Source organism: Malaclemys terrapin, chromosome 13 (genome assembly GCF_027887155.1).
Source record: "Malaclemys terrapin pileata isolate rMalTer1 chromosome 13, rMalTer1.hap1, whole genome shotgun sequence".
Lineage (NCBI taxonomy): Eukaryota > Metazoa > Chordata > Testudines > Emydidae > Malaclemys > Malaclemys terrapin.
Window position 1 is genome coordinate 40898507 of NC_071517.1, and position 23451 is coordinate 40921957.

The window sequence follows — 23451 nt, forward strand, 5'->3', positions numbered from 1 at the left end:
CTCTCCAAAGCTGGTGGATATTCCAATATTTAGATTTACCCAGCCAGCATGAAACTGCCTCTATGATACCTCACTGGTTACCCAGAAGCCAACAAGAAAGTTGCCTTAAAGAAACCCACCCTTAGACCTCCACCCAGACACCCAAGTCAAATATGATGAGGATCACTGAAAATCGTATTCATTATATAAGAAAGTTCTACCAATCCCAAAAAATCAGACACATTACCTCCCAAGTTAATGAGTATTTCAGATCTTATCCAAATACATGCTTACAGCCAATTCTTATTCACTAAAACTACTATTTATTAAAAAAGAAAAGAGAGAGAATATTGGTTAAAAGAGATCCGCACACATACAGACATGAATACAGTTCTGAGATCAGATTCAGAGTACAGATGTTGAGCTTTGCAGTAGCAAAGAGTTACTACAGAGTTAGGACTTGTCTACACCATGCAGCTTCTAGTGATAGGGCTGTGTCAACACAGCCCTCTCGCTAAAAGTCAGCGTGTGTAAACGTTCTTTGTCAGCACTGTGTCACCACTTTTGCTGAAAAAATGCTTCTACCCCCGCAGGCGGTGTTCGCTTTGTCGGCAGAAGAATGCTCCTGCTGAGAAAGTGCCATTCAGACTGCCACTTGTCCCAGCAAAACTTTTTTCTTTCGGGGGTGGGGGCTTTTTTAAGCACCTGTGAAAGACAAAAGTTTTGTTGACAACTTGGTAGTCAAATCCTTAGTCCATAGGTTACAGTCTGTGGAAGCAGAGAAAGAACTGACAGGAAGGGGATGCAATGCATGACAGTTCGTTAGCAAGAGTCAGGCTAACTGTAAACCTAATAACGCGAAATTTGTAGAAGCGAGTAATGTGTGAGGCGAGTGGGAAAGAACTGTGTGAGAAGCTGTTGCGACCTGGTGTAGATAATGTGTAGATAATATGGAATGTAGACTAAGAGTCTACATTAGTGAGCAAAACAAGATATCAGAATGACCTATGTACAAACAAAATGCAGCTGTTGCTCATTATTGTCTGTAACAAAAGGTATAAATGCTTGCTGTAATTTTTTACCTGTTGAGAGACCTGTTTAGCTCTCTCCCTCTACGCAATTGCTTGAGAAAATAAAGTATCTGACTTGCTGTACCCAAACAAAAAGTGAGAACTCTGTTATTCTCTGACAAGTCCAATGTCCATATTCGGGGTGATCCAGATTTGATTGGAGATCTCAATCTTATGACAAAGCTTTCCCTGCTAAAGCACAAAGCAGATCTGAGATAAAAAGGATCAGGTCCCAAGGGTCTCTATATAATCCCAGGCTTCTCTTTATAGTTCAGTCTTTAGGCCAATTTATTTCCTATGCATCATCGGTATCTAGCTACACAGACTAACATAAGGCAACTGCCCATTTTCTACCATTCCCAGGTGATTTGCTATATACCTCAAAGAGAAATCAGTACAATGACATTTCTATATTTACAGTTCATTTAAATGTTAAGATCTTCTTTTGATCTCTGAATTAACAGAATACAGCATAGACAGGGACCATTTGATTACATTGTTAATCTCTACCAATATACATGCAAACACACAAACATTATCTACCAAAATGCCCTTAAAGTTTGAATTTGGGTCATTTATCCTGCAGGATGCTTAAAACTTTCCAGCCACGTGTCACACATGAAAAATTCAAATAAACTCTATTAGAAATTTCTATTCCTCTGTAGCTTAAGCGCTCCATAATTATAGCTTGTTGACATCTCTCACCTGAAAGTGTGGCTTCAGCAAAATCAAGGTTTCCCTGGAAATATTGATTTTTATGACATTACTGTAGATTCTGATGAGGAGAATCAAAATGTAATTTCAAACCGTTCAATCATTTCATTTTCAGCCTAAAGTGTCCACATTTTCTGTTTCCACATTTCTGCAAGAAAACATTTCAGAATAGTTAGTTCCGGGAACATTTTCAGTACCTTCACATTTCAGTCTGATCCCGAGAGGGAAGTAATTGCAAAAGGTCAAAATTTCACAAAACAGGAAAATTCTGTTTTCTGACAAACTCTGCCATCACAGTGCAGTTATCAGTCACGGTGATCATTTCTCCTTGAGTCTCTCTGAGATCATCCCAGCAGGAGAGCGTGTGCTGCTCCCTGCACTCCCACAAGTGACCTACCCCAGTGACAGTTCTAGGCACTGACAGGTTGGTGACTCTGCACATGGTCTCACTCTGTTGCTCCCCCTAGTGTTGGGGGCTGGGAGTGCTCCAGAAGCAGCATCTCTAGGGGACTCTCTTGACTGAGCCTAGGTCACAACCCCAGGAAAGGTCCAGTGTTAAGTCACAAGGTTGCAATGAAACGCCCCCTCCTGCAGAAAAGGGACTATAATTACACAGCTATTGCAGCAGGGTCCTATACCTGCATCTTCTACCTCGCAGTGTTTTGACCCCCCAGGCTACAGAGTCATTGTCACTTTCTCGATCTGACCCAGGACTATATAATTATTTAGCCGAAGCGGAACAGTTTGATCAGAAGAGATTGCGGGAGCCCCACATCAGTCACCTAAGATGTGGCAAATCTCTGTTCAAACCCTTCCTCCCCAACAGGCAGAGCAGGGAGTAGAACCTGAGTCTCCCATACGCCAGGCAACTGCCCTAACCTCTGGGCTCAAAATTGCCAGCACCTCCTCTGGATTTTGTCTGAACCCTGATACAAAAGCTGTGCTCAGTGCACTCTTACAGGATTGGGCCCCACAGGCAAGATAGGATTTCCACTGCAGGCCTTCTGAATGAGGATCCTTCTGGGGTTTAGGTGTGAGGCAGGTGTCTGGATGGCTAGAGTGAGGCAGCAGCAGTGCCCAGGCCCAGAAGCAGAAATTTAGGAACCTTGGGAAATTTAACCATAGAAATGTTGGTGCTGAGTGAGCAGCCAGGCCGAGGTTTTCTGGATTTCAGTGGCACCTAATTCTGGGAGTCAGGGGTCAAAACCTGGGCTTTAGGCACCTAAGTCCAATTGCAGATCTGGATCTTCACTGCTCCTCCATTGCTCACATGTTACCTTGAAAGTTCCCAGGAAGGCTCCTCAGATGCGGATTGAAGTCTCCCAAGGTCCACTGTCAGTTAAGTGTTTCTTGATTGAGCACTTACTCAGAATAGTCCTTTCTCAAGATGCTGACCAAATGCTTCACTGATGCTACTTAGAATCAAACACATTGAGAAACAAGCAGATAGCCAATATTCATAACTTCAAATACAAAAATGATACACACATACAGAAAGCCTAACCATAACCAGCAAATTACAACCTTTTCATAGACACCTTACTTGACCTTCTTTGTACAATAGTTGGTGCAACGATGGGACCTTGATTGCAACAATGATCTATACGGTCAGAGTTCATTTCAATAATGTCACAATGGGCAAATCGGTAAGGCCTCAATTTAAAACAATGGCCTAATTTTGTGTGTCTTGATTTACCTCTTCAAAATACAGGACTCCAGGGCACGTGTTCCATCTGCATCGACAGCAGGAACCCGAGTCAGTGGGTGCTACTGGTGCCCAGCCCCTTGGAGAACCAGCCCCTCAGCACTTAGGTTAGTATCCCAAATTTGGACCCTCAATCAAAAGACATTCTTGACATTTGGACCCAGCCCATCATTGTGGTCTGGCTCCTGTGCCGGCTAGCCTGGCTGTTTGTGCCTCCTCCCCAGCAGCTGCAGGCACAGGGAGTGCTCCTGGGAGGGGCGGGAGAGAGATGGATCGGGGCACGGACAGGCTGGAGGAGGAAGGGGTGGAAAGGGATAGAGGGGGGTGGTCAGGGTGAAGCTGCATCTCTTATACTCTGCACCCTGGCAAAGCCCCGTAGGACCATTAAACCAGGGATGCAGCTCTGGCTGGAGCTCAGGACTTGCTTCTAAGGTATGCATTGGCCCTTACAGACACTGAAGAGGGGGCACATGAACCAGCCCTCTTCCTGCCTCAGTTTACTCATCTGCTCAATGCTTGTATGTCTGTTTGCATTACAGTTTATGGAGGACGAGACCCCCATGGTGCTGAGCTATAAGCAGACGTTATTAAATAGACCTGAAAAGCTTACGATTCAGTGTCCCGATCCTGAAAAGTCTCCATTTACTGAGAAAGGGACAGAGCACAAAAATGCCACCCCGGCTGTCTGACTGAATGTCTCAAAGTAACCAGCTGCACACGCACACTTGCATCTGAAGAAGTGAGGTTCTTACCCACGAAAGCTTATGCTCCCAATACTTGTGTTAGTCTTAAAGGTGCCACAGGACCCTCTGTTGCTTTTTACAGATTCAGACTAACACGGCTATCCCTCTGATACTTGACAGCTGCACACGGTACGTCCGACAGCCAGGGGAGAGAAATTACAGATGCTATATGTACCATTCCAGTCTTTTTCCTTCCTGTAACCCTGTACCAAAGCACTGAATCTGCTCTGCTCTGCAATGCTGAGTGAAGACCCAGGTACCTGAGACAGCAGCAGGGGAAAGGTGTTTGAACGCTGCCTGCAAATCTCAAGCCGCGCGGAGACCAGCAAAAGATCAGCACTTCACTCTGGTGAGGTGCAACGTCTCTATTAACCACATTGTTAAAATGCTGCAACACTGGACTCGGGGAACTAGCTGCATCCGCAGCAGCATCTCTGCGCAGCACGGCTCCCCCGCCACAGCTGAATTCCCTCTCCTTGTCCCCGATGGCCCCAGGCCTCCTCAGTCTGTCCTCACATCCCCTCCTGCAGCCGCAATGGGCAAGTGGCCTGAGAGGTCTCTGTTTATCCCACACCATGTGTCCTGCATCCCCTAATGCGAGCTCCCCGCACACCCACTGCCCTCGGTCATTGGGCCCCAGCCCTCACCTGGGGTACAGGAGCTTGGTCTCTGTGCAGTCCCTGGGCTCTCTGCTGGGACTGACAAAAAGGGAGAAAATAGGTGCAGGCCTTGCTGGGTGTGGTTGTGTTACAGGGTCACTTGCCCCACTAGGGCCCAGGCTGAGCTCCCAGCACATTCCACAGGCCCCTGAGCCAACATCAGATGGACTCTCGGCCTCAGTCCGTGTGGTGGTGGGGGAGGCATTGGGTTATTGCCTGGGGGAGCTGCTGGGGGAGGGAGGAGATTTACCTGCTCACAGACAATTTTAACAGTTCTAAAGCTTCAGCTTTTTGAATCTCAGTGTCTAGTGTCATTAAATAGTTCTGGTCTGACCAAAATATTGTCTGATCCCCCAATAATTTCCCACAACCGTGAAAATTTTAACTCAAATGAAATGCTTAAAACCCAGATTGTTGTGCAACTGTGAAAGTTTAAATCAATAAATATAAAAATTGTTTAAAATAAACATTATCTGTAAAAATTATATATTATCAAAAAAAATTCTGCCATCCCTGACTATCACTCCTTAGGCCTGGTCTACACTAGTCTGTTATTTTGGAATTAGCCAAGTTAATTGAAAAAAAAAATGATTCCGTCCACATGACCAAACCAGCTTTTTCAATTTAAAGGGCTCTTTAATCCGATTTCTGTACTCCACCTCGGCAAGTGGAGTAGCGCTTAAATCGAGATCGCAATCCCGGGCTAAAGGTATTGTGGATGCAATTCGACATTATTGGCCTCTGGGAGCTATTGCAGAATGCTTCCTTGTGACCACTCTGGACAACACTCTCAACCCCAATGCACTAGCCAGGTGGGCAGGAAAAGACCAGGGAACTTTTGAATTTCATTTCCTGTTTGGTCACCATGAGCACAGGTTACCATCAGCACAGTCCACCATCACAGGTGACCATGCAGAGTCCACCATCACCAGAGATCAAGCAATCCCGGATTTGCAGACGAGCTCCAGCGTGGTCCGAATGGGAGATACTGGATCTCATCGCATGATGGGGAGGCGAGTCTGTTATGACAGAACTATGTTCCAAAAAAAGGAACACAAATACCTACGCTAAAGTCTCCAGGGCCATGATGGAAAGAGGCTACTCCAGGGACACAGAGCACTGTCATACAAAAATCAAGGAGCTCAGGCAAGCGTACCAAAAAGCCAGGGAGTCAAATGGGCACTCTGGGTCACAGCCCCATACATTCTGCTTCTACTGTGAGCTCCATGTAATTATGGGGGGTGATGCCACCACTATCCCACCATTGTCCATGGACACCTGCAAGGGGGGAGTTGCACGGAGCGAGGAGGAAGAGTCATTGGAGGACGAAGAGGAGGAGGAGGAGGAAGACAGTGCACAGGCGGCAAGTGGGGAATCCGTTTTCCCCCCTAGCCAGGAACTGTACTTAACGCTGGAGCCAATAGCCTCCCCCCACTCCCAAGGCGGGACCCTGGAGAAGGTACTTTTGGTGAGGGTGAGACTGATCAGTGGCATGCGGTGGGAGACGGGGGGGAAACCCAGCTGCCCTGGGCTGTTCGTGTATAGTTTAAAGGGCTCATCCCTGCTTAGAGCCTCATTGGAGCCATACGGTGGGTGCGAGGAGGGAGGGGAGGTGTTGTGTGAAGTGATCATCCCAGAGAGCCCGCAGGCCCTATTTTATGGCAAACCAACCAGGCATTGCTTGCTGTGGGAAAGGGGGCCCAGGAGTTTGAAAACATTGAAATGAATGTAGAAGAAGCAGAATCCTGTGTGCCCCTAGGCTACCTGCAAGCTGAATTCTGTTGCCCAGCCGTGTGTGATGGCTTACTCATACCAAAGTGTCCCCTTTGTTCTCTGAAATGTATATTTTAAAATATTACCCTCCCTTTTTCTCCTCCCACAGGTGCAAATGTTTCAACACGGCCCCTATCTACTCCATCCCAGAGCCTGGTCCAGATTAGAAGGCAGAAAAAACGAACTCGGGATGACATGTTTGCCGAGCTCATGCAGTCCTCCCGCACTGATAAGGCCCAGCTGAATGCATGGAGGCAAACAATTGTGGAGTCCCATAAAGCATTACAGGAACACGAAGAGAGGAGGGATGCGCGCGATGAGAGCAGGCAGGACGCTATGGTCAAGCGCATTAAAGCCATCCACAATGGTCTGTACATTTCCCAGAGTTACTACCCTTGATAGCACTTGGTGAATTATTGCGTTGGCTACTTGCAGCACTGCAGCCCTCACAGTAAATTTGCCCACTCCAAACTGATTCCCAACTGACCGGTAGCTGTCGGGCACTGCAAGCTTCCACTGTGTTATGGCCACTCGCTTCTCAACTGTGAGGGCTACTCTCATTTTGGTGTCTTTGTGCTTCAGGGCAGGGGAAAGCAAGTCACAAAGTTCCATGAAAGTGGCCCTATGCATACGGAAGTTTCGCAGCCACTGGGAATCATTCCAGACCTGCAACACTATGCAGTCCCACAAGTCTGTGCTTGTTTCCCGGGCACAGAATCAGCGTTCCACGGCATGAACCTGGCCCAATGCCACCATGATCTCCCAATCACCACATGCTGTGCTTCTAGGAACATTTGTGTCCATGTCCTCCTCAGTATAGTAATCACACTGTCATCGCTTCCTCGCCTGGTTTTGCAGGTACTGCACATACTGCTGGATAATGCGTGAGGTATTTACAATGGTCAAAACTGCAACAGAGATCTGAGCGGGCTCCAAACTTGCTATGGCGCCTGCATGGGTAATCCTGGAAAAAGGGTGCGAAACGAGCTGTTCAGTTCCAGATGGCCGATAAAAGGCAGTAAATGGTTGTCTTCTGTAGCTTTCATGGAGTCAGGAAGCTCGTTAGAGCTGCAAGAGCGGGAGAACACAGTTTGCGGTGGAAACGTGAGCAGAGTTTGCAGCAGAAGCTGTGCGGCTCTGTTCACGATGGCCGAAAAACGGCGGGGAATTGTTGCCTTCTGTAGCTTCCATGGGAGCCCAGGACCGACAACATGGAAAATGCGGCGGAAGTTGTGCGGCTCAGTTCACGGTAGCTGAAAAAAGGCGGGAAATGGTTAGATGAAAGAGTAGATAGAAAGACGAGAGGACATGCAAGGTGGATTCATAGTACCAGGAGACAGATGGTGCACCGTACTGCACCATCTGCTGGCAGTATTAGGGTTACCAAACGTCCGGATTTCCCCGAACATGTCCGGCTTTTTGGTCCCCAAATCCCCGTCTGGGGGGAATTGCCAAAAAGCCGGACATGTCCGGGGAAATAGGGAGGCTAGGATCTCCGAATCTGTGTGTGTTGGTCACCCGCTGTGACATCATCTCGGTGTGACACTCGGCTCCTGCCCAGGGCATGCTGGGGGCTGTAGTCCGGCCGGGCCTCACACTCCAGGGAGAGCCGGGAGAGGGGAGTGGCCGAGAACTACAACTCCCAGCGGCCCCTGCGACGCGACCAACCTGCCCGGTGAGGCAGCAAGCCGAAGGGGGAGGGGGGGCGCGGGCCCCTGTCCTTTGGGTGGGGGGTGTCTCTGGGCACCGCTTGGCAGCCATCGCAGGGCTTGGGGGCGCCCCGGGGGGGGTTGTGGACACCAGTGCGTTGCGTGGAGCCGGCACTGTCCGGATTTGCGTCCCCCTGGGGCTGGAGCTGCGCGCCCGGCCCCGGGCACCAGTCACGTAGCGTTACCATATGTCCGGTTTTTCGGCAATCAAACAACCGTCCGGGGGGAATTGCCAAAAAGCCGAACATGTCCGGGAAAAATACCGGACAGGCACTTCCTCTCCCATGGCTCCTCTGCTCCTCCCCTGACTCAGACTTCGTCTCTGTTTAAGAGCCAAGCTGCCCGAGCCAGCACTACCGGCTTCGGGCAGCCCCCCGTGCCTCCGGACCCCAGCCGCCGTCCGGGCACTTCCCTTCCCGGGCTCCAGCTGCTCTGCTCCGGCGGCGCAGGGTCTGGAGGCAAGGGGGCTGCCCGAAGCCGGTAGCGCTGGCTCGGGCAGCTTGGCTCTTAAACAGAGCCAAAGAGTCAGGGGAGGAGCACAGCAGCTGGAGCCTGGGAGGGGAAGTGCCCGACCGGGGGCGCAGGGTCCGGAGGCATAGGGTCTGCCCAAAGCCCGAGCGCTACCGGCTTCACGGGTTTGCCGGGCAGCCTCCAGACCCTGCGCCCCCGGCTGGACTCTTCCCCTCCCGGGCTCCAGCTGTGCTGGGGAAGCGCTGGCCAGGGGTGCAGGGTCTGGCGGCTGCCCGGCAAACCGTGAAGCCGGTAGCGCTTGGGCAGCCCTTTTCGTGTGGCTGGGAGGGAGGAGGGGGAGTTAGGGCGGGGACTTTGGGGGAATGGGCGGAGTATGGGGTGGAGTTGGGGCGGGGCCGGGGGTGGGAAAGGGGCGGGGCCAGGGCCCATGGAGTGTCTTCTTTTTTAATTTTTTAAATATGGTAACCCTAGTTCCTATGTGAAATGCTGTTGAATCTGTCCACTAGGAACTAGACTGAGACACCAACTCCCCCCTCCCCAGCTCATTCCACACAGGTCTCCTAACAACCCTCAGGCTGGGAAAGACTCAGATGGGAAAGACTCTTGACCACAGCTGCTCTGGGCTGAATGGTGACCAGGGCCCCAGCAATGATAGGCCCATATTCCATCCCCACAATCCTGAGGCAGCCAGTCCCCAGGGATGTGGCATCTCTAGCAAACACTTGAGGTCAGTCCTTCCCACTGAATGGATAATTCCAGAGTCTTCTGTACCAGGGTGAGAACCTCAGGGTTAAGTTTATCTGAGAGATTTGTATCCAAAATGTGACCTTCCCCACACACGTTGCTGTGGAGATGCAGTGCTAACATCATCTCCATGCTCTTTCCCAGCATTGCCAAGTATGTGTGGGAGTGAGAGAGAGCCACGTAACTACTCAAGGTGCTTCTGACATCCTAGAGGAGAGAGAGAGAGGAGAGAGAGATTAAAAAAAATGTCAGTACCACCTGACACACACTTGGGATTCCAGGAAAGGGATTTTGCAAATACAGGGAAAAACAGCCCTGTCCTGGCCCCAGGGCCATGGTTTCCTTGAGCTAATGGGGCTTTTCCATCTCTAATATCAATGTGTCTGTGAGTCTGCAAAGAACAATATTCATTCTTGTTTCAGCAATGCACATATTGAGTTACGCGCAGATCTCTGACTGCTGGACCCCTGTACCCAGAGTCATATGTGCCAAATTTCCCTGGCGCCAGTGGGTGCTCGCGCCCCCCGCTCTGACTCCACTCTTGCCCCGCCCCCATTCCAACCCCTTCCCCAAAGTCCCCACCCCAACTCTGCCCCCTCCCTGCCCCTATTGGACCCCTTCCCCAAATCCCTCCCCTGGCCCCACCTCTTCCCTGAGCGTGATGCGTTCCCCTTCCTTCCCCCTCCCTCCTAGCTATTTTTTAAATATGGTAACCCTAGCTAAAAGATCATTAGACATACAAACACGAATAGAGTCCTTAGGTCAGTTTCACCATAGAGAGGGTGCGTTAGAATTGAAAAGAGTCCATTTCAGAATCATTTAATCATGTTCTAGTCCAATGTCCAAATGTTCAATATCAGGGCGGCCCAGAGGGGACTGGAGATCTCAGTCTTACGACTCAAACTCCCCTTGAATAAAGCTTAAGAAGATCTGAGATAAAAGGATCAGGTCCCAAGAATTAACCCTCCGCTGGACTCTTTCCAATTTTTCCACATCCTTCTTGTAGTGTGGGGCCCAAAACTGGACACAGTACTCCAAATGAGGCCTCACCAATGCCAAATAGAGGGGAGTGATCACGTCCCTCTATCTGCTGGCAATGCTCCTACTTATACAGCCCAAAATGCTGTTAGCCTTCTTGGCAACAAGGGAACACTGTTGATTCATATCCAACTTCTTGTCCACCATAACCCCAAGGTCCTTTTCTGCAGAACTGCTGCCTAGCCACTTGGTCCCTAGTCTGTAGCAGTGCCTTGGATTCTTCCTTCCTAAGTGCAGGACTCTGCACTTGTCCTTGTTGAGCCTCATCCGATTTCTTTTGGCCCAATCCTCTAATTTGTCTAGGTCCCTCTGTATCCTATCCCTACCCTCCAGCATATCTACCACTCCTCCCAGCTTAGTGTCATCTGAAAACTTGCTGAGGGTGCAGTCCACGTCATCCTCCAGATCATTAATGAAGATATTGAACAAAACTGGCCCCAGGACCAACCCTTGGGGCACTCCGCTTGATACCGGCTGCCAACTAGACATACAGCCATTGATCACTGCCCATTGAGCCTGACGATCTAGACCAGCTTTCTATCCACCTTATAGTCCATTCATCCAGCCCATACTTCTTTAACTTGGCGGCAAGAATACTGTGGAGACCGTATTAAAAGCTTTGCTAAAGTCAAGGAATAACACATCCACTGCTTTCCCCTCATCCACAGAGCCAGTTATCACATCATAGAAGGCTATTAGTTTGATCAGGCATGACTTGCCCTTGGTGAATCCATGCTGACTGTTCCTGATCATCTTCCTCTCATCAAAGTGCTTCAAAATTGATTCCTTGAGGGCCTGCTCCGTTATTTTTCCAGGTAGTGAGGTGAGGCTGACTGGCCTGTAGTTCTCCAGATCCTCCTCCTTCCCTTTTTTAAAGATGGGCACTACATTTGCCTTTTTCCAGTCATCCGGGACATCGCCCGATTGCCATGAATTTTCAAAGATAATGGCCAATGGCTCTGCAATCACATCCGCCAACTCCTTTAGCACCCTCGGATGCAGTGCATCCGGCCCCATGGACTTATGCTTGTCCAGCTTTTCTAAATAGTCCTGAATCACTTCTTTCTTCACAGAGGGCTGGTCACCTCCTCCCCATGCTGTGCTGCTCAGTGCAGCAGTCTGGGAGATGACCGTGTTTGTGAAGACAGAGGCGAAAAAAGCATTGAGTACATCAGCTTTTTCCACATCCTCTGTCACTAGGTTGCCTCCCCCATTCAGTAAGGGGCCCACATGTTCCCTAACCTTCCTCTTGTTGCTAACATACCTATAGAAACTCTTCTTGTTACTCTTAACATCTGTTGCTAGCTGCAACTCCAAGTGTGATTTGGCCTTCCTGATTTCACTCCTGCATGCCTGAGCAATATTTTTATACTCCTCCCTGGTCATTTGTCCAATCTTCCACTTCTTGTAAGTTTCCTTTTTGTGCTTAAGATCAGCAAGGATTTCACTGTTAAGCCAACCTGGTCACCTGCCATATTTACTATTCTTTCTACATATCGGGATGGTTTGTTCCTGAAACCTCAGTAAGGATTCTTTAAAATACAGCCAGTTCATAGCAGTTCATAGACAGTTTACCACAAACTTTAAAGAGCTATATATATACAATGACATTATTACACCCAAGTTTTATCTAAATGTTAATATTTCCTTTTGACTTCTGAAATAACAAAATACAGTCCTGGACAGGAACCCTTTGGTTACACTGTTAATCTGTAACAAGATATATGTAAACAGAGACTACTACAATTACTATCTTCTAGGGCTATCAAGTGATTAAAAAAGTTAATCGTGATTAATTGCGCTGTTAAACAATAATACAGTACCATTTATTTAAATATTTTGGATGTTTTATACATTTTCAAATATATTGTTTTCAATTGCAACAGAGAATACACTCCATGCATCTGATGAAGTGGGTGATAGCCGATGAAAGCTTATGCCCAAATAAATTTGTTAATCTCTAAAATGCCACAAGGACTCCTTGTTGTTTTTACAGAATACGAAGTGTACAGTGAGCACTTTATATTTTTTGAGTACAGATACTTGCACTGTAAAAAAACAACAGAAATAGTATTTTTCAATTCACCGACTGCAAGTACTGTAGTGTAATCTCTTTATCATGAAAGTTGAACTTACACATGTAGAATTATGTACAAAAAGTACCTGCATTGAAAAATAAACAATGTAAAACTTTAGAGCCTACAACTCCACTCAGTCCTACTTCTTGTTCAGCCAATCACTCAGAAAAACAAGTGTGGTTACAATTTGCAGGAGATAATGCTGCCCGCTTCTTGTTTACAATGTCACCTGAACGTGAGAACAGGTATTCACGTGGCATTATTGCAGCCGGCATCGCAAGATTTTTATGTGCCAGATGCACTAAAGAGTCATGTGTCCCTACCTGCTTCAACCACCGTTCCAGAGGACACCCCTCCATGCTAATGATAGGGCTACCATATGTCCGGATTTCCCCGGACATGTCCGGTTTTTCGGTCTATAAATAGCCGTCCGGGGGGGATTTTTAAAAATCTAAAAATGTCCGGGATTTCCCCCCGGTCGGCTATTTATAGACAGAAAAGCAGCGGCCAAGCGCCGCTGGGCAGCCAAAGCCCCTTCCCGGCTCCCCCCATCCCCTGCAGCCTTACCAAGCTGTCCGGCCCCACAGCTGTCTTCCCCCTCCTCCACTCCCCTGAATGCTCCGCCCACCTGCTCCTCCCCCTCCCCTGCTTCCCGCGAATCAGATATTCACGGGAAGTCTGAAAAGAAGCAGGGGCAAGCGGGAGGCAGCAGCAGGTAAGCTGGGGCTGGGGGGCACGAGGAGGAGAGCTCCGGGGAGGCGCGGCCCTGGCCAAGCGGCGCCCAGCGGCCCCAGCGGCTCCGGCCCAGCTCGGCCCCAGCGGCTCCAGCCCCGGTTCCGGCCCCAGGGCGGCGACCCCGGTTCCGGCCCCAGGGTGCCAGCCTGGCACCGGCCGAGCACCCCCAGCCCAGCCCGGCTCGGGCCCCAGCAGCGCCGGCCCTGGTTCCGGCCGAGTGCGCCAGCCCAGCCCTGGCCGAGCACCTCCGGCCCGGCCCCAAGCCCCACAACCCCGGCCGGAGCTCCGGCCAGAGCGCAGCCCGATTCCTGGGCTCTTTAAAGCCGGTCCTGGTCAGGGGACAGGGAGGGGGGGTTGGATGGGTCAGGAGTTTGCGGGGGAGTGTCAGGGGGGCAGGGGTGTGGAGAGGGGTTGGGACAGTCAGGGACAGGGAGCAGGGGGTGTTAGATGGGTCTAGGGTTCTGGGGGGGCTGTCAGGGGGGCAGGGGTGTGGAGAGGGGTCGAGGCAGGCAGGTAGCAGAGGGGGTTGGGTCAGGAGTTCTGGGGGTCCTGTCAGGGGGTGGGGAGCAGTTGGATAGGGCATGGGAGTCCCCGAGGGTCTGTCTGGGGGCTGGGGTGTGAATATGGGGTGGGGGTGTGGATAAGGGTCGGGGCAGTCAGGGAACAGGTAGGGTCATAGGGGGTTCTCAGGAGGGGGCAGTCAGGGGACAAGAAGCAGGGTGGCATAGATAGGGGGAGGGGTCCTAGGGGGCAGTTAGTGGCAAGGGTCCCAGGAGGGGGCAGTCAGGGGACAAGGAGCGGGGTGGGTTAGGGGTTCTGAGGGGGGCAATCAGGGGGTGGGAAGTGGGAGGGAGTGGAAGGGGCAGGGTAGGGGCGGGGCTAGAGCGGGGCTCCTCCCCCCATTTCCTCTTTTTTGCTTGTGGAAATATGGTAAAACTAGCAAATGACAGGTTCTAATCAATAACGATCCAAAGCAGAGCAGACCAACACGTGTTCATTTTCATCAACAGAGTCAGATGCCACCAGCAGAGGGTTGATTTTCTATTTTGGTGGTTCGGGTTCTGTAGTTTCCCAATCAGCGTGTTGCTCTTTTAAGACTTCTGAAAGCATGCTCCACACCTCGTACCTCTCAGATTTTGGAAGATACTTCAGAGTCTTAAACCGTGGGCCAAGTGCTGTAGCTACCTTTAGAAATCTCAGATTGTTACTGTAACAGAGTCCCCGGGCGATGCTTAGGAACTGCTCCCCACAAAGCCAGTCAGGACTTTGGGGAGCCTCCTCTCCCTTGGAGCAGACTGTCTTCAGGGCAAGAAGCTCACACGGCTTCACCTTCCTGGGTCTGACCTTGGAGCATTCAGCATCCTTTGCCCCTCCATGCGCTTCCCACAGTGAGTCCGCCCAGGCGGGGTCCTGGGAAAGCCAGAGGGTCCTGCATGCACCCCCACTTTGCAGTCAGATGTGACTCTTAGCCAGCCAGTAAAACAGAGGTTTATTAGATGACAGGAAGACGATCTAAAACAAAGCTTGTAGGTACAGAGAACGGGATCCCTCAGACAGGTCCATTCTGGGGCCCAGCAAGCCAGACAACCCCATCTGCACTCACTTCCCGTCCCCAGCCAGCTCCAAACTGCAAAACTCCCTCCAGCCCCTCCTTTCTGGCCTTTGTCTCTTTCCCAGGCCAGGAGGTCACCTGATCTCTTTGTTCACCTTCAGCTATCCCCTTGCAGGGGGGGAAGTGCCCCAGCCATTTGTTGCCAGGAGACAGTGTCGGCCATTTATGCACACTGGAGACTTAAGAAATGTATAGGGGAAACTGAGGCACCCACACAGTATTCAGAGGAAACATTAAGAACAGTCCCACTTCGTCACAGTTACTTTCTTTGCGTTTTGTCAAATCTGCAGTGAAAGTGCCCTTAAAATAAACATGTGCTAGGTCATTATCCCTGACTTCTATATTATGAAATATTTGGCAGAATGTGTGTAAAACAGAGCAGGGGACATACAATTCTCCTCCAAGGAGTTCAGTCACAAATGTAATTGATGCATTATTGTTTTTAAATGAGCATCATCAGCATGGAAGCACGTCCACTGGAATGGTGGCCGAAGCACGAAGGGACATATGCATGTTTAGCATATCTTGCACATAAATACCTTGTATTGCCAGCTACAAACGTGCCATGCAAACACCTTCTCACACTTTCCGGTGACATCATAAATTAGAAGCAGGCAGCATTCTCTCCCGTAAACATGAATAAACTTATCTGTCTTAGCGATTGGCAGAAAATGAAGAGTGGACTTCTAGGCTCTAAAGTTTTTAATTGCTTTATTTTTGAGTGCACTTATAGAAATAAAATCTATGTTTTTAAATTACACTTTCCTGATAAAGAGATTGCACTACAGTACCTGTATGAGGTGAATTGAAAAATACTACTTCTGTTTTGCATGTTTACAGTACAAATATTTGTAATAAAAATAATACAAAGTGAGCACTGTACACTCTCTCTTCTTTGTTGTGATGGAAATCAATAGATATGAAAACGTAGAAAAACATCCAGAAACATTTAACAAATTCCAATTGGTATTCCATTGTTTAACAATGTGATTCATCGAGATTAATTTTTCTAACCACAATGATTTTTTTTGAGTTAATCACGCAAGTTAACTGCAATTAATGAACAGCACTACTATCTTCTTCCAATTTCTTAACAATACCAGGTTACATTTCAAAGTTCTAGTCTATATTACTTGGAATGGCCCCAGACACCATTTATACACTTTTCTAACATGTCTCTAAAGGTTGAAGCTGGGTCAATTAGCTGGCAACGTTCTTAACTCTTTCGGGCCTGGTGCCACAGAAGTTTAGATCGTGTGTGAATTCTCCAATGTTTAATGAGGTGTGATCTCTGTGTACAACTTTTGCCACAGTCCAAGCACTTATGGAGTCTTCCTGATTCTCTCATGTAAAACAAGGACTGATCAATTTCTGCAATGTTTCCCACAGTCTAAGCACTTATGGGGTCTCTCTCCAGTGTGGATTGCCTGATGTTTAATAAGGGCTGACTTCCATATGAATCTTTTTCCAGTCTGATTACTAATGGGATCTCTCTCCTGTGTGGATCCTCTGAATGTTATAAGATTTGATCTTTGGGTGAAACTTTTCACATGGTCCAAACACTTATGGGGTCTCTCCTCTGTGTGGATTCTCTGATGTAAAAAAAAAAAGAATGACATCTATTTGAAACATTTTTCCATAGTCTAAGCACTTATGGGGGTCTCTCCCGTGTGTGGATTGCCTGATGTTTAGAAGGGCTGATCTGATTCTGAAACCTTTCCCAGAGTCCAAGCACTTATGGTCTACCACTTGTATGGATTGCTTGATGTTTAACAAGGTCAGACCTCCATATGAAACTTTTTCCACAATATAAGCACTTGTGGGGTCTGTCTCCGGTGTGTATTCTCTGATGTGCCATAAGATTTGATCTTTGTGTGAAACTTTCCCCACAGTCCAAACACTTATGGGATTTCTCTCCTGTGTGGATGGCCTGATATTTAAGAAGGGTTGACCTGTGTCTGAAACTTTTCCCACAGTCTAAGCACTTGTGGGTTCTCTCTCCAGTGTGGATTGTATGATCTACGAGAAGGTTTGACCTCCGTATGAAACTTTTCCCACAGTCTAAGCACTTATGGGGTCTCTCTCCAGTGTGTATTCTCTGATGTGCCATAAGATTTTATCTTTGTGTGAAACTTTCCCCACAGTCCAAACACTTACGGGATTTCTCTCCTGTGTGGATGGCCTGATGTTTAAGAAGGGTTGACCTGTGTCTGAAACTTTTCCCACAGTCTAAGCACTTATGGGGTCTCTCTCCAGTGTGGATTGTCTGATGTTTGACAAGGCCTGACCTGTGTTTGAAACTTTTCCCACAGTCTAAGCACTTGTGGGGTCTCTCTCCAGTGTGGATTGTTTGATGTATGAGAAGGTTTGACCTCCATATGAAACTTTTCCCACAGTCTAAGCACTTATGGGGTCTCTCTCCAGTGTGGATTGCCTGATGATGGATAAGGCCTGACCTCTGTTTGAAACTTTTTCCACAGTCTAAGCACCTATGGGGTCTGTCTCCGGTGTGTATTCTCTGATGTTCCGTAAGATTTGATCTTTTCATGAAACTTTTCCCACAGTCCAAACACTTATGGGATTTCTCTCCTGTGTGGATTATCTGATGTTGGACGAGGGCTGACCTCCGCATGAAATTTTTCCCACAGTCTAAGCACTTATGGGGTCTGTCTCCACTGTGTATTCTCTGATGTGCCATAAGATATGATCTTTGTGTGAAACTTTTCCCACAGTCCAAACACTTATGGGATTTCTCTCCTGTGTGGATGGCCTGATGTTTAAGAAGGGTTGACCTGTGTCTGAAACTTTTCCCACAGTCTAAGCACTTGTGGGGTCTCTCTCCTGTGTGGATTGCCTGATGATTAACAAGGTTTGACCTCTGTATGAAACTTTTCCCACAGTCCAAGCACTTATGGGGTCTCTCTCCTGTGTGGATTGCCTGATGATTAACAAGGTTTGACCTCTGTATGAAACTTTTCCCACAGTCCAAGCACTTATGGGGTCTCTCTCCTGTGTGGATTGCCTGATGATTAACAAGGTTTGACCTCTGTATGAAACTTTTCCCACAGTCCAAGCACTTATGGGGTCTCTCTTCGGTGTGGATTGCCTGATGTCTAACAAGGGCTGATCTCCATGTGAAACTTTTCCCACAGTCTAAGCACTTATGTGGTCTGTCCCCTGTGTGGATTTTCTGATGTCTAATCAGCGCTGACTTCCAAATCAAACAATTGCTGCCCTCAAGGTACTGAGAGGGTCTCTCTCCCGGGTGGCTTCTCCCATGGTTAGCAAGATCTGAGCCCTTATTGAAGTGTTCCCCACAGTCCAACCACTGAAGTGTTTTCTCTCCAGTATTTATTGCTTGAACCGTAACAGAACCAAGGTATTTATCGAGTTTGTCTTCCTTGGGGGTTGTCTTCCTGGCTGCGGGATTCCTGTGTCCTTCCACATATATAACAGATTCATCCATTTGCTCCTTTGAGTGGATTCCCGGCAGCCTCTCTGACCTCTGCCAATTTCCCCAGGCTTCTCCCTGTTCCAAGCACTGGGGAAAATTCCCTTCAGCTCTTCTCACAAAGGTCCCCTGTGATTCCCCAGACCCAGGAACATCCTGCTGTTGATTCACCTCCTCGTTCTCACTCACTGTCTCGTCACCTGTGGGGAGAGAGACAATCCAGACAGGAGTCATTGTGCTGGAGAGAAATTAATAGGAATAGCACCAAGGGAAAACCCAACATACTAAAGCTGCACAGACGGAGCAATTGGATTCTGCTTCCACATCCCACCCAAAATTTTACAGAGAAGGAAAGTTGGGAAGGAAACTCCTGCTGTTAACCGGACACGTGGGAAGCGATGTCAGTGATATCTGCTGACTCTAGCCCTGCCCTGCGTGAGATGAGGAAGAACTGAGGGCACTTATTGATATCACATTTCTGGGATTCTCAACTTTTTCCTTCATTCCCCAGATGGTTTGTGTGTCAGTCCTCACCTGTGTGGGCGCCTCTCAGGATCTCTCTTTCCTCACAGGCCTGGAAATTGGACACCCACGGCTCTTCCCCTTGTTCCAGCCGGGTGATCAGGTCAGGTTTGGGAATGGGGAATCCTGTGCAGGGAGTGAAATCAGACCAGATCAGGGTGTGCGGAGGACTGAGAGCATCTCTCAGAAAGAGAGAGCGTCTGTCAGAAAGGACATTCCGTGAGCGGAACCTGTCCCTGTGCTGTGCTGGGGAATGTGGAATCTAAGAGGACAGAAACATGGTCACTGAGCCCCCTCGGGGGAGGCAGACATCTGGCGAGGTGAGGGGAATTGTGACGCACACCCAGCTCCAGTGTTAAACCCCTGCCTATTTCTAAACCTGCAGAGCCCAGAGCCCTAAACATTGCTGGATCTATTCCCAAGGAGGGAGAAGAGGGATTCTGTGTGGGACTGAGAAACAACACAGACAGGACAACACACGGCTTCTCCACCTTGCAAGCTAGCAGGGTTGGGTGGGGTTGATTTAGTATGTGCCTTAGGTTTTGACACCCTGGTCTCGTTAGGGAGTGATGAGGGAAGAACCTAACCGATGTCAGAAATGCAGACTTCCCCCCGCCCCCCCCCAGTTTCCAATAACCAAGGCGCCAGGAATCCCTTACCCAGCGAGGTCACCATCTCGTAGTTCTCCCGCATGACGTCCCTGTAGAGGGCTCTCTGAGCGGGGTCCAGAAGAGCCCCCTGCCCCTGGGTGAAATACACAGCCACCTCCTCGAAAGTCACCGGCATCTGAAATAACAAGAATCCCCCACTCAGAACCTGCTGCCCCAGCCACAATCCCTCTAGTCACAGGGGAGGGCCAGAGTAGCAGAATCCTCCCCCCACCCTGCTCAGAGCAGCCAGTAGGCTTCAAGGGGGGGGGAGGATTCTTCAAGCAAGACCTCCTTGTCCCCCGCAGCAGACTGAGCAGGGCAGGTTCTTGTCATTTACCACACACCTGCCAGCCATACGCTGATACTGGAAGCAGAGCTCTGAGCCGGGGACAGGCTTCCCGTTGTATTTCACATCTGCCTCTGGCCAGTGGGGTCAGGCTCCAGCACTGGGAGTCTGGTCAGTTTTCCCAGCCCTGCCCAGCAGGGTGTTTCCTAGTTCAGAAATGGGGGAATGTTTCCCCTCCCCCGCACATGCCAATGGGCCTGTTCAGAAAATCAGGCCCAGGTTGATCATGTTCCAGCAGGTTTATCACACCCCGTCGTCCCACCCTGTGTGTTTAACCCCTCTACAATACCCCTCCCCCACCACCAAAAGCTCCCTAAAAATCCCCTACCTGAGTTGGCTCCAGCACAGCCATTACCCTGCCCTGTCTCCTGGAAGACGGGACGATCTGAAGCAAAATGTGGACGCGATCCTCAGCCTGTTGGGGTGAGAGGGGCAATGGGGGAGGTTACAGAAGGGGCTGGAATCCATGTCACACCCTAATTCCCCCAGGCTCGCTCCCTGCAGACAGATGCTATGATTCTATGACTGCCATGCTTGGAAGAAACCCAGTTAGTTCATTACCACCCCCGCCAGGCCCCCTCCCCTCACATTAGAACTAAACCCAGCACGTCCCTTCTAAACCTCCCCAGAACAGCATCTCTGAGCCAAACGCTGGAAAAAGAGCAGAATCAAAGGAGTCACTTTAGGGCACTGCCCCACAGTGTATTGTAACCCCTCTAGCTCTCCCCCATCCGTAAGTAGTGCGGTGCTCAGCAGAGTGAGCAACTGGCTTTTCCTCTCTCAACTCCTCCCCTTGTTCCCAGGAGAGCTGACTGCGGGGGGTGTGTGTGTGTGTGTGTGTGTGTGTGTGTGAGGGGGTGTGGGAGAGAAGGGGCAGGGAATGGATCTGGGAACCTCCCTCCCCACTTCTTGCTCCTGCTGCCTTTCAAGTCTCTCCGCTCTCCCCTTTTATCTTCTTCCCTCGCCCTGGGAGAACGGGTGATTGGCCCATTGTCGTGGGTTTTTGCTCTCATTAGGCAGCTCAGCCACTGACACTGGTAACGGGGGTTGAACCCGGCTGTGTCACTGAGGGCCGCAGCTCTGGATCTCACAGACACAGGGAGCCCCTCCCCTTGTAGGCCAAACTCACCAGCTGGTCCCTGAAAGGGGCCCTTTGTGCGGAGTCATTTCCCTGCCCAGCTCCAGCCCTTTCCCCAGGTCTCTCCATCACTTGGAGGCTCAGGAGCTGGTATGGTTACAGTGGTTCCAGCCACTGGTGAAAGTGCCCCTAGGCTGGTCTCAGAGGGGTGTGATGAAGCGGGAATGTTTTTAATGTTTTCTCTGAATACGGAGTGTGTGCCTCAGTCTCCCCAAGTGTTACTCAAGTATCAAGCTGGTGGGATACAGGTGAGTGATCATTGCAGAGACCTCTAGAGGGCAGGTGTGACTGCAGAGCGGCTGCCTGGGCATAAAGAATGGCCAAAATTCTGTATCCTGGCAAGGGATGACCGAAGCCCGTCCTCTGCAAAGAGCCAGCCAGCTGACAGTGTTGGAGAACAGCAGGACAGGGTGTCATGGAAAAAGTCACCCACCCATTGATTTTAGTTCACAGAGTCAAGCCTGAGGCCAGTTTATCGCAATACATACCAACGCGTTGGGGTAACAGTCCGAAAACTGTCATACCCAGCAGTAGCTCGCACGCTGCTTTATTCCGTCAAACCGCAAGCGTGTTACAAATAATACGTCATTTATGCGAAAATAAGAGTAGGGGTCTGTTCCTTTTCCCCAGTAGCTTCCTCATTATTTACGAGAATTGGGTGCCTATTGGGTGGGGGGTTTCTTCGTGGTTTTGACATGGGGGGGCTTGGCACCAGCGGGGGTGTTGTTTTTCGTCAGGGTACCTATTGTTTTCCAGGGAGGTTTATTATAGGAAGCCCAAAGATGATATATGATTGGCTGATAGCACGTAACTGGAGCCAGAGAAGGAGCTGACCTTTACTAGAAGCAATTTCTTCATATAAGCTGTTACTATGTTTCATCACCAAGCAGTTATCATGTTCTTTATCTATAAGCAGTTATCATGTTGCTAAGGCCTTTCGCATGGCTTCCTCCCCTCCCTTCTTTGGTCATGGCCCATGACCGTATTTGGCAGGGAATTGCACAGCCTAGTTTTGTTCAGGCTCTGGCCTGTACTGTTTTATGTAAAGGCCGTCTGTGTAGTCAGCTTCTGTCAGAGGGCCTGAATTTGGGCCTTCGGCGTTACTTTGGTTGTCATTAAGAAGGCTACCTAGTTCTTTTTCCCCACAAGGGGGAGGCCAGATGACCTGTTTTCCTGGGAAAGAGAGAAAGCAGGGAGGAGGGCAGCTGGGCGTCACTGAGGATGGGGGGCTGGAAGTGGGTCAGTCTCCTGGTTTTTGCTGAATGCTCCTGATTTCTGTGCTAACAAGCTCTGTTCTATGCTGTGTTCCCAGTGACCAATAAACCCGTCCAAGCTGGCTGAGAGTCACAGCTGACTGTGGAGATGGGGTGCACGGCCCCTGTGAGGAGTATGTCAGGCTTCTCCTTAGGCTGCCCCCGGGGTTCAGGCTGGGCCGTGTGCCCTCCCTGGGTCCTGGGGCTGGGGAGGCTGGGGCCACATGCAAAGCGGGTGGGGGGGTGGATATTGGGTAGTGCTCAGGGGCTGGGGTCCTGCCCCTACAGTGGGGAGGGGAGCTTGCCTCCCCCAGCCCTAGGTTCACCCCCTGTTGGCTGTACCCCATTCTTATCCCCGGCTCCCAGTACCAGGCAGGGGGGCTGAAACAATCTGTACAGTGGGGGGCGCTGAGATCCATTCAACCAGACTGTAAACCCTCGATAGGATTGTAAACCCTTCAAGCCAGGGGGGGTGCGGCAGAGCCCCACCAGCCTATATCCAGCGCCTGTGCTGCCCCCCCGCCCCACCTCCACGGCCCTGATTGTGTCCCGGGCCCCTTTCCTGGCCCCCAGGGGCCCCCCATCCTGCATTCAGTTTGACCCCGGCCCACCTTCTGCCCCTTCCTATTTGCCCCCCTCAGATCTCCCTGAGCTGCAGCCTCCGTCCACACCAGAAAGGCCAGGGGCAGGGAAACAAAGCAGCAGATGGAGGGGGGAGACGATGGGTGGTAACGTGATCCTGCCCCCGCCCCGCAGGCAGTTCCGCTGGGAGCAGCCTGGGGCCAAACCTCCCCCTGCAGCCCGGGGGGGCGGGTCTCTCTTACCTTCCCTCCGAGCGGGGCCCCCTGGGGCAGGGGCCGGGCCGGGAAGGGGCCTGGCCGGGCTGGGGGCTCTGCCCTGGGAGAGGCTCCTGGGGAGCAGCGGGAAGGGCCCTGCTGGAGATTCCCCTCTCCCGGCTGCAGCCCGGGCTCCGGGCTCCCAGCACCAGCCGCCGGGGCTCGGGGATCTCGCCGGGAGCCAGAGTCACCTAAGCGGCTGCGAGTCACTTCCTGCTGCCGGGC

At 50.2% G+C, this 23451-nt stretch overlaps 1 protein-coding gene across 1 annotated transcript; it reads right to left on the minus strand.

Annotated features, from left to right (window-relative positions):
• Positions 1–15722: 15722 nt before the first annotated feature.
• On the minus strand, positions 15723–23432 carry LOC128847516 (zinc finger protein 883-like). Its single transcript, XM_054047002.1, has 5 exons — positions 23215–23432; positions 20328–20414; positions 19663–19789; positions 19016–19129; positions 15723–18681 (listed from the first exon to the last, which is right to left on the minus strand). The coding sequence occupies exons 2-5, from the start codon at positions 20349–20351 to the stop codon at positions 17147–17149; spliced, it is 1800 nt and encodes a 599-aa protein (XP_053902977.1). The 5' UTR covers positions 20352–20414; positions 23215–23432; the 3' UTR covers positions 15723–17146.
• Positions 23433–23451: the final 19 nt, after the last annotated feature.

What these genes read in the sequence shown, in the direction of transcription:
- LOC128847516 (XM_054047002.1), bottom strand. Translation starts at nt 20,351, where the DNA reads ATGGCTGTGCTGGAGCCAACTCAG. An exon ending in CTGTGCTGGAGCCAACTCAG is followed by an intron (nt 19,790 to 20,327) that starts GTAGGGGATTTT and finishes TTGTTATTTCAG; the next exon opens with ATGCCGGTGACTTTCGAGGA. An exon ending in CGAGATGGTGACCTCGCTGG is followed by an intron (nt 19,130 to 19,662) that starts GTAAGGGATTCC and finishes CTCCCTGCACAG; the next exon opens with GATTCCCCATTCCCAAACCT.